At 54.2% G+C, this 10,680-nt stretch overlaps 1 protein-coding gene across 1 annotated transcript; it reads left to right on the top strand.

Annotated features, from left to right (window-relative positions):
- Positions 1-865: 865 nt before the first annotated feature.
- On the top strand, positions 866-4,549 carry RPL29 (ribosomal protein L29). Its single transcript, XM_084269602.1, has 4 exons — positions 866-912; positions 1,164-1,208; positions 3,433-3,497; positions 4,354-4,549. The coding sequence occupies exons 2-4, from the start codon at positions 1,172-1,174 to the stop codon at positions 4,465-4,467; spliced, it is 216 nt and encodes a 71-aa protein (XP_084125728.1). The 5' UTR covers positions 866-912; positions 1,164-1,171; the 3' UTR covers positions 4,468-4,549.
- Positions 4,550-10,680: the final 6,131 nt, after the last annotated feature.

The following is a 10,680-nucleotide window of genomic DNA, read 5'->3' as shown; positions in this document are numbered from 1 at the left end:
GAGATTTTCATTTTAACCTGTGATTTTTTTCATAATTGTTTTACAGACAGAGTAATTACCACCCTATTTAATGAGCACAGCTCCTTTAATAGATGACACTTGGGCCAACATGCCCAACAGGGCTACGAAGATGATGAAGGGCCTGGAGCATCTCCCCTGTGAGGAAAGGCTGAGTGAGCTGGGGCTGTTCAGCCTGGAGAAAAGAAGACTAAGGGGGGACCTTATGAATGTTTATCAATACCTGAAGGATGGGATGCAGGGGGAATGGGCAGCCCCTTCTCAGTGTCTGTGGAGACAGGATAAGGGGCAATGGCTGCAAGTTGGAGCAGAGGAAGTTCCACAGCAAGATGGGGAAGAACTTTTCCCCAGTGAGGGTGAGGGAGCCCTGGGACAGGCTGCCCAGGGGGTGTGGAGTCTCCATCTCTGGAGAGATTCCAGCCCCGTCTGGACGCCACCCTGTGCAATATGAGCTGGGGAGCTGCTTTGGCAGGGGGTTGGACCCTATGGGCTCTAGGGGTCCCTTCCCACCCCTGCAGCTCTGTGGATCTGTGAACTGCTGGCGGGGGGGTGTTGGAGAGGGGGTTGGTGAGGGGGTTTTGTTGGCAGGGGGATCTCGCTGAGATGTTGCTGGCGGGGGGATGCTGGCTGAGAGATGTTGCTGGTGCGGGACCGTGTTGGTGGGCAGACCCTGCTGCTAAGGGGCCGAGCCCAGGCACGCCGCCGGGGCCGGCTGCTCCGAGGCCCTGCAGCCGCCGGGGCCGGAGCCGGGGCCGGGCCGGGGAAAGGCCGCCGGGCGGAACCTCGGTGCCGCAGCACCCGTTGCGCACCGGGGCAGCGCGGACTTCCGGGCCGGGCCGGTTTCCCAGCAGTCCCCGCAGCGCGTCCTTCTCTTCCGGCGCGGCGGTGCTGGCGGTGAGTGCGGCCCCGCGCTATCCGGCTCCATCTGCGTCCCGCGGGTCGGGCCCGGCCCGAGCTGCCCCCTCCGGGCTGGCGGGGGGCCAGGCCGGGCCTGGGGCTGGGGCTGGGGCTGTGGCGGGGCGGGAGGCCGGGGCGCGGCGCGGCGGCAGAGCGCCGGGGCCGGGCTGTGCCTGCCAGCCTTCCCGGCTGCGGGCGGCCGCCTTCTCCTCCCTCTCCCGGCTGAGGGCTGTCGTCTCCTCCCGCAGGTGCAGCCATGGCCAAGTCCAAGAACCACACCACGCACAACCAGTGTAAGACGCGCCGGGCCGGGCCGGGGCCGGGGCCGGGGTCGGGGTGGGCCTGTCGCACGGGGCTCGGCCGCACACGGGGGGCTCTATTCCCGCTTCGCCAGTGCCGAGGCAGTGCGCCCCGAGGCTCCAAGCCCGGGCGGCGCTTGGCATACCCCCCTTTCTGCTGCACGGGGACTTCTGTTACCTGTTATTGGTTAAAAACCACTCTGCCTCCTACGTACCTTACTGCATGTGCTGAGTCGTTCTCTCTTTTGAGTCGGTGGTGTAATTAGGGTGGGTGGTCGCTGTCTCCCCTGGTTGGCTCCCTCCCCCTTTTTCAGTCTTCAGCAGCTCTTCAAGGTTTGTTGGTCAGGCTGAAGCCTCCAGAAGCCAGGATCAAAACTCAGTGGCCCTGCTGCCTGTGAAGCAGGGCTCCTTCATTGCAGCGCTGGGCACGCGGGGGATCGATGGCTCCGCCCTATGTGTGTGCCATTTAAAGCCAAATTTCTCATGCTGATAAAGATTGACTCTGCATATTCATTATATTTCTAAGAAAAGGCAAGGGTATGGAAATTACTTCCAGGAAGTCATTTACATTAACTCCTCGCAGATAGAGCAGCATCAGTGACACTCAGGGGGTCTTCTGGTGCCTTTCAGGATGAAGGCTGGGTGTCTTCCTCTCAGTGAGCTTCTTGCCTTCTGCACGTGCTCTTTATGGTTTTCTCCAAAGACTCTAAACCACATTCCTGCAGAAACTGGTTAGGAACCACTTTTAGTTGAAAGCAAGATATACTCTGTCTTGTAATTGGTCGTTGGTCTCATTTATTGCTTCCCAAGCCTCACTTTCTTTGGCTGTTCCACTGGTAGGGGTAAATTTTGTAGCTGCTCCAGCAGAACAGCTCAAACAGCTACAGCCATACTCCACTCACACCCAAACCACACAAATACTTCCTGTTCTCCTTATATTAATGATCAATCCATCTAGTAGTGTTATGCATCATTCAAGCCAGACTAATGATCTTTCAGTTACCCTTCTACCTCGCTGATGGTCCCATGCCTTGGTTGGGGGTTACACAATGGACCTCTTCAGCATCTTCTCAGTCTAAACCCCATGCTAGATCTGATTTTGCTGTAACACAAGGGCCAGGGCTTGTTTGGGTTCAATATAAAGATAATACAGAACCAGAAAAAAGCCCAGTTTTGTTATGCTGGAACTCAGCGTGTCACCGAACGGCAGCGTCCAGGCTGTGGCACTCTGCCTTCCAACGATGACCACAGCAACAAGCCAGTTCTGTCCTGGTGTTCAGGGACAGGGAGGGGATTGTCCCTCTCTGCTCTGCCCTCCCCAGCTGGAGTCCTGTGTCCAGAGCTGGGGCCCCAGGACAAGAAAGATGTGGGACTGTTGGAGAGGGGTCAGAGGAGCCACGAAGATGATCAGAGGGCTGGAGCAGCTCCCCTACAGAGAGAGGCTGAGGGAGCTGGGCTGGTTCAGCCTGGAGAAGAGAAGGCTGTGGGGGGACCTCATTGCAGCCTCCCAGTCCCTGAAGGGAGCAGAGGAACAGGAGGGGAATCAGCTTGTTAAAAGGGTAGAGACTGGCAGGACAAGGGGGATGGATTAAAGCTAAAGGAGGGAAGGTTTAAATTAGATATTAGGGAGAAGTTCTTTCCAGAGTGAGTGGTGAGGGGCTGGAACAGGCTGCCCAGAGAGGGGGTGGGTGCCCCATCCCTGGGGGTGTTCAGGGCCAGGTTGGATGGGGCCCTGGGCAACCTTGTGTAGCTCCAGGCCTGGAGGTTGGTGTCCCTGCCTGTGGCAGGGGGGGTGGAGCTCTGTGATCCTTGGGGTCCCTTCCAACCCAGACCAGTCTGGGATTCCATGATTCTTTCCTCAGTGCTGTAAGGTAGCAGAGTTCAGCAGAAGGTCCTGCTTCATCTCACACAGTGAGCGATGGTGCCCTTGGAGGCTAAACACTGCTTGAAGCTCTTAGTGACCAAGGCCTTTGACTGCACTGCTGGTGTCACCATCAGTTTGTTATTAGTTAATGAGGAGCCAAAGATCTTTGGATTAGGAACTGGTTCAGTCTGAACACGCAGTATGCAGGGAGTGAGAGTAGAGGTGGGTTTGTAATTTGCCTTTAGTTTGCCTGGGAAGGGTTAGAAATCTCCCTGTGAGGGAGCCATTGGGACTGGAGGGAAAGCTGATGGAGCAGCAGCAGTGACCTGGCTTGTGTCCTTGTCTCCCACATAGCGCGAAAGTGGCACAGAAACGGCATCAAGAAGCCCAGGTCCCATAGATACGAGTCTCTCAAAGGGGTGAGTATCCCTCTCCATACTCCTGGTGTTTGTATTATTTTGGCTGATGTATTTTTTGCAGATGGGGACTCAGGTTTCAAATGCCCAGAACCCCTGTGGGTTCTGTTGCACCTTTTGCTGAGCATCCACCGTCTTGGTAACCCATGTGAAATCACCCTCATGTGTCCTACTCCTCTGTACTCCTAAATACTACTTTACCATCTGTACTAATCCTGAGCATTTCCCTCAGAAGATGAGGGGAATCTGCACTGTTGCATCTGAAAATGACAGCATTTTGCCTGTTCTGAGGGGACACAAGTGGTGTAACAGGGACTTTCTCCACACAGCACCAGCATGCATGAGTAGCGATGGCAAAATCCTGACAGGAGTCTACTGCAAGGAGACTTTGTTTCAGGCACCAGTTAAAACTCTGCTTACAGTAACACAGCAAATGTTTCTGAGTGGGATGGCAGCTGATGGTTCTGGCCATGTCTGGCTGAGGAGCTGCTCCTCCCTGTGCTGACATTCTTCTCTCAGGTCGAAAGGAAAGGCTTGAGGAAGTGGTGTTGGCCTTTGCCCAAGGGTTACTTGGGCTTTGGATCCAGAAATGAAAATGGTCCTGTTGACAGATTTACTGGGTTGTCCTTTCTGTGTATTTCTTGCTGTGGCTTTGGGTTGGTTTGTTTATAGAAACTCAGGGGAATGGCTGGTGTGTACAGGGTGGCTACACATGGCTGAAACAATGCTCTTGATGTACTAAACCAGGAAAACATCCTGGATTAATCACAGGCAGCATCTGAGAATGATCAGAGCTGTCTGGAGGGATGTTTGTTTTTACACCTTCCATGAAGTGGCTTGTTCTTTCCTGTTCTCACAGGTTGATCCCAAGTTTCTGAGGAACATGAGGTTTGCAAAGAAGCACAACAAAAAGGGGCTGAAGAAGATGCAGGCCAACAATGCCAAGCAAGCTGCTCAACAGAAAAAGGACTGATGTGGTTTAAGACAAAGAGCCGCTTTTCCCATTGGCATGTGTGTTACAGCATTTTTATAGAAATAAAATTGGATGTAACAGAGTCTTCACTTCCCCAATTTGAGGAGAACCCTCTTGTGTGAGTTGTGTTCTAGATGCCAGTCCTGCGACAAGGCTGCGTGTAGCACCCAGTGCCTGTGCTTGTTCCATGGCAGCTGGAGCTGGAGCTGTGGTTGTGTGTGAAGCTCTGGCCTCCTCGTGCACGGGGTGGAACAGCGGCTCCATCCTCGGTGCTGTTCCACCCCAGCTCTTGGTACTGGTCACCAGTGTTTGGTGGGACTAAGGGTCTGCTTTCAGCTTGTGCACTGGTGATGGAGTGAAGCTCTAAAATTTGAACCAGAAACAGATTTGTTTATTTTTGTATGAGGCTGTGGGGGGACCCCATTGCAGCCTCCCAGTCCCTGAAGGGAGCAGGGAAACAGGAGGGGAATCAGCTTGTTAAAAGGGTAGAGAATGGCAGGACAAGGGGGATGGATTAAAGCTAAAGGAGGGAAGGTTTAAATTAGATATGAGGGGGAAGTTCTTTGTAGAGAGAGTGGTGAGGGGCTGGAACAGGCTGCCCAGAGAGGGGGTGGGTGCCCCATCCCTGGGGGTGTTCAAGGCCAGGTTGGCTGGGGCCCTGGGCAACCTTGTGTAGCTCCAGGCCTGGAGGTTGGTGTCCCTGCCTGTGGCAGGGGGTTGGAGCTCTGTGACCCTTGGGGTCCCTTCCAACCCAGACCAGTCTGGGATTCTATGACATAAATTGTGGCCAATGTTTGGATGCAGGAGGTAAAATTGCCTCTGATACTGGCACACATGTTCAGAATTCTTGGGTACCACGATTCTCATGGTGGTTCCTAGTGCTGTTCTAGCCAGATGGGGTTTCCAGGGATGGTTGGGGGTCACTTGCTCTGCAGTCAGGCTGCAGCTACAGAACTCCAGAAGGAGCAGGAGGGGGTGGCACCAGCTGTCCTGTTAGTGAAGTGGGACCTGGTTCAGTCTGAAATACTTGGAAGTGTTCACAGAGCTGCCCTGGGAAGGTGTGAGGTTAGAGGGCTGCATCAAGTGTTTTTCATAGTTACTGTGTTTGAGAGGAGATCTTTTATTCCAGTAACAAAAGGTGCCTACTGGATGCGGTGTGCTCACTGGTGGGATCAGGGTGGTAACGTTCACGTGGTGGGGCTTTGCTCTGTATGTAGATCAGGAGAGGGCTTGGCTCTCCAAGTGTCTCAGCCCAGCGCAGCTGGAGCCAGGATGTGTTCCTGCTGCTGCACTTCCAGCCCTTGTCCGCGGGGCGGTGCGAGGCTGCGGGGACAAGTGCTGGGAGCAAGCGAGCATCTCTGGGCTTGGCAGTGCAGCAGCGGACACCTGGGGAGGAAAACCAACCCTGAAAGACCCAATGTCCAACGACCAAACTGCGGCATTAGGTTGAAATAAGGTAACTATTTTGAGTTATTTATGTCTTGATTTCACAAGTCTTTCCCCAATTCCCACTTTTTAATAGTGTTTGGCTGATGAAAAATATCACTGAGCCCTAAACCGAGCGATGTAGAGAGATGGGGTGAGGGGCAGAGATGCTGGAGGCTAACTATAGAATTGCAGAGTGTTTTGGGTTGGAAGCTGTGCCAGGAGGGATTTGGGGGCCTCAGCAGACAGCGAGTTCCCCATGAGCCAACCATGTGCCCAGGCAGCCAGGAGGGCTGACAGCACCCTGGGGGCATCCAGCACGGCCGGGCCAGGGAGGGGTTGTCCCGCTCTGCCCTGCACTGGGGCAGCCCCACCTCCAGTCCTGGGGGCAGGTTTGGGCACCACAGGGCAGGAGGGACAGGAAGCCATCAGAGAGTGTCCAGAGGAGGCAGCGAGGATGGGGAAGGGAGAGGCGGAAGTCCCTGGGTTGTCCAGCCTGGAGAAGAGGAGGCTGAGGGGAGACCTCATGGGGTCTGTGGCTCCCTGCCAAGGGGACAGCGCTGATCTGTCTCCTCTCTGGGGACCAGGAATAGAGCCTGAGGGAACGGCATGAAGCTGGGCCAGGGGAGGTTTAGGCTGGGTGTCAGGAAGAGGTTCTGCACTGAGAGGGGGGTTGGGTGCTGGCACAGGCTCCCCAGGGAAGGGGTCACAACCCCGAGCTGGGCTGAGGGCAGGAAGAGTCTGGACGATGTGCTCAGTCCCTTGCTCTGACCTGGCTGGGCCTGTGTGGAGCCAGGAGTGGGACTCCACAGGCCTTACAGGTCCCTTCTGGCTCAGGACATGCTAGGATTTACTAAACATGCAGGAGCTGAGGGCTTGTAAAGTCTGAGGGAAGCTGACAACCCCCTCTGTGTGCTACTGTTGGGCTCTTGTGGAGGTTGATGTTTGTTGGTTTGGAGGGGTGGCTGTGCTGGAGAGGGTGTGCACTCATGGGATTCCTACCACCAGCTGGAGTCTGCTGAATAGGCAACACAAAAAGGTTGTCCCTTTGCCTCTGGAAAGGCAGGAGCTCAACAAGTGAGAGGTTGCTAGTAGTGGTAGTGTTGGGTGACCTGGGGACCTGGCACAGCTCTTGGATCCCACCGCCCTCAGCGGTACCTGAGTGTCTCGAGCTGGGTGGCTGCTGCCCACCCTGCTCCAGTGCATTTGTCTCCCAAGGTGTGCTTGCATGGCTGTGGTTCAGGGGAGCACAGACATCTCCTGGCAGACCAGTCAGTGGCTCAGAGCTGCTTGGCACCCTCCTGCAGCCCTTGCTGGGGTTTGGCAGGGAGACCTGCCACATGGAGATCTCCCTTCAGGTCTTGGGGCGGCTAGCTGCTGGTCCAGCTGTGTAAGTGAAGGTCAGTGTGCTGCAGATGTGTGTTGTGAAAAAGGAAAGCGTCTGAACAGAGGACTTCGTATTGCTGCACCTTTCTCCAACCTGTTCTGCACCTGAAATCTCCTGCACTAAGGCTTTTCCATGTACAAAGGGGCAGATCCTCTCTCAGCCCTCCTGGTGCCTTCCCTGAAGCGCCTGTGTTGAGGCGTAGCACAGGATGCGGTCCGAGGGACGAGAGGAAAGAGTTGGGCTGAGGAGAGGATGTTTGGCATGTTAACAAGAAGCAGAGGGGAAGATCTGGGCTTCCTCTCCAGGCCTGCCTCCAGAAGCAGCTTTTTCATCTCACTGCCCTTCATGCTGCCCTTCAGGGGGACAGCTTCCCAAATAAGGGCTCGCTGGCTTTCTGACCAAAATAGCGTCTGCGTGACAAAATGCAGCCCAGAGGAACGTAACCTTAATCCCAGCATCATTGTGTAGCAGGAGACAGGAATTCTGTGAGCTTCCACAGCAGCTTGGTGTCAGGTTTGTTCTCTGTTCCCAGCACACATGGTGGTCCTACAGGACACTGCCCGGACATCGGTCGGTGACCTGCTGCACTTTCTAAGCCTGTGATAGCTTGGTCCACAACTTCCTACTGCAATCAGATTGTATCCAGCATTTTTTTTAGGCTGAATTTATGCTGAAGCTAATACATAAATGCTTTGAATGTTCTCATGACTTCAGAAGCTCAGTATCTTTGTGTGTCCCACTGTTACAGGTTGCCCAGGGAGGTGGTGGAGTCACCGTCCCTCGGGGTGTTCAAGGAGAGGTTGGATGAGGTACATGGTTTAATGAGTATTATAGGTGGTAAGGGAATGGTTGGACTAGATGATCTTGGAGGTCTTTTCCAACCTTAATGGTTCTGTGATTCTCTCCTCATGGTAGAGGTTGCTCCAGCCTGGAGGGGAAAGCTGCAGAGGGAAGTCTGTGCTGCTGTGGCCTCGTGGTGGGTCTTCATCCTCTTTGTTCACCTTGCTGAATCATTTAAGTCCCATGTCTTGATTTCTGTTGGTCAAGTGAGGCTGAAGCTCCTCTTTGGGAGGATTACGTGTACAGAGCCCAGGGGACAGAGCTGGCAGCTGTGGCCCACTTGAAACTATTCCCATCACACAGAGCTCTGCTGTCTTTGCCATTTAAAAACTTCAAACCTCTTAGGATTGAGTCCTTGGTATCCTGTGGGAAGCCCCTGAGCTTGAGGGCGTCTCTCTGCTCAGCTACTGTTGTACTACACATTTTGTGCTCACTGCCGCTGTGCGTCACGCTCGCCGCAGATGATTTCTCCCCTTTGCAATGAAAAGGGCTCAGGATCAAGTTCCAGCTCGGCTCCTTTTTCCCTTTTGATTAAAAAAAAAAAATAAAGGGGAAGCAAAGGGCATGTAACTGAATCCCAAACCAGCTCATTTGGCAGAGGTGGGCAATCACCCTGAAAGCCAAGAGCACGGAGCTGGGGGGGAGAAGCCAAAGCACTGCACAACATTCTGACAGGGCAGAAATGCAGAGCAGGGCTGGATGCGTGTTGCCCTCTTCCCTTTACTGGGAAGAGGGCATGTGGAAGCAGGGAGCAGGACACACGTTCCTCTTTGCCTGGGTCTCAAGGCTGTTGCAGGTGTTTTTACCCGATGGGCTGGGGCATGGTGTGATGTGGTTTATCACACAGTACCTTACGTCATGCTGCTGCTGTCCTGGTGGTGAATGTGTGGCTGTAGGCAAGCTGGGGGGGGTGGGGGTTTATTAGGAGGATCAGTCAAATGGTCCTTAGGTCTCTCTGCAGCCACTTGGTTTGCACGGTAAAGTTTTACTGAGGGCTGAAGAGAGACCTTAAATATGATGGAAAAGCTGCAAGCCAAGGCAGGAATGAAATCCACCACCAGCGAAAGAGAGTGCAGCGTCTGGCCTGGGAGCTGCAGCTGGAGGCACGGGCTGCCCGTGTCTCAGCTGGAGGCTCAGAGCACACAGATCTGGGGGCTGGCTTAGGGAGCAGCAAATGGCTTTTGCCTAGTTAAAAAACCGGATGGATGTTTCAGTGGCACTCAATGTTGGGGTCTTTTTCAAGCAATGCTTGTGGATGTGTGTCGTGTTCCTTAAAGGTTTCTGGCACTGGAGCCTCACCACACTCGCAGGGAAAACTGCAGATGATGTAGATCTGGACTCTCCTGGGTGTTATTAGTGTGTCTTCAGGCACATCCCCTCTGCTGACCCTGTACCAGTTACTAACTCACCAGCCTGCCAGTCCATTCCTCCCATTTTGGCCAACAGAGAAATGAGGTGCAGCTCCCTGACCTGCAGCATTGGCAGTCTGACTGCTGGAGGGCAGTCAGAAAGGACTTCCAGTCAGAAGCCTGTCAAGACAAACAGGTCTTGCAGCAGCACCTGCTTGGTGCAGAGCACGCTGACCTGCTCAGACCTCTGGTCCAAAGAGGAGAAAAGCCCAAACAGCCCCCAGTGTGTCTTCTCTTCCAGGAGCAGGTTTCAGCAAGACCATGGTCCTGTTTCTTTCCAGCCAAGATCTTGCTCATTTTGCTCGCAGGAGAGAGGGTAGCCAGCAAGGGTGGTGAGCCAAGAGGTGGCCGCTTGGCTCTTCAAAGCCATCATTTTTCCTGGGGTCGCAGCAAGAGTCCAAGCTTCCCCCAAAGCCACCGAGTTGGCTGAAGAGAGGGGACTTAAGCTGGGAAAGTTCCAATTTTTTATTATCTTTTTTTATTTTTTCCTCCCCCATTCTTCTTGTTCACTCTTTGGGAAGCCAAACCCGAGCGGCAAGCAGCAGTGAACCTCTCAGAAGCGCCCTTGCTGGGCTCTGGTTGGGACAGAGGAAGCTCATGGGGCTGTGGGTGGTGCCTGGTGAGATGCGATGTGGGTGTGGGGTGGCTGCAGCTCTGGGGAGATTTGCTGTCACCCTGGCTTGTGCCTGAAGCCCAGGTGTTTGCAGCTCTCTGGAGGTTTCTCAGTCCTGGGGTAAAACATGCCCACCATTTCTTCAGAAGCAGGTTGTGGTGGAAGTGACTGCTGCTGCTGTGCTGGGGAGGTGGAAAATGATTACCCTTATTCCCTAGGCTTACGGATTTATTGGAGCAGAAAACTAACACTCAGGAGTGTTTCCTCTCATGGGGCTGTGTGACCTGATGCATTCCTGTGTCTGCTGGTTTCTGATGCTCACACAGTTGTGCTGAATCAGCAGCAGGTCTGGCATCAAAGCCTTGGGACCCTTCAGGGGACCCCTCTGATGAGTGGGTCTCCTAGATGTTTGCATTTGGGGTGTTCCCAAATTATGCTAGGTTTTAAGGGAAATCAGCTGCTCTAGCTGACAGGGGTTCGTTTCTTTGATTTCACTGATGTTACAAGCCCCGGCTGAGCAAAACATTTGATGCTTCTTG

This window comes from Gallinula chloropus (assembly GCF_964237585.1).
Source record: "Gallinula chloropus genome assembly, chromosome: 12".
Lineage (NCBI taxonomy): Eukaryota > Metazoa > Chordata > Aves > Gruiformes > Rallidae > Gallinula > Gallinula chloropus.
The sequence above is the reverse complement of the archived record's forward strand: the minus strand, read 5'-3'. Positions and strand labels throughout refer to the sequence as shown.

Bases quoted from the DNA above. Each gene is read 5' to 3' on its own strand.
- RPL29 (XM_084269602.1), top strand. From the start codon at position 1,172: ATGGCCAAGTCCAAGAACCACACCACGCACAACCAGT. The intron at 1,209-3,432 runs GTAAGACGCGCC...TCTCCCACATAG, and splicing joins CCACACCACGCACAACCAGT to CGCGAAAGTGGCACAGAAAC. The intron at 3,498-4,353 runs GTGAGTATCCCT...CTGTTCTCACAG, and splicing joins GATACGAGTCTCTCAAAGGG to GTTGATCCCAAGTTTCTGAG.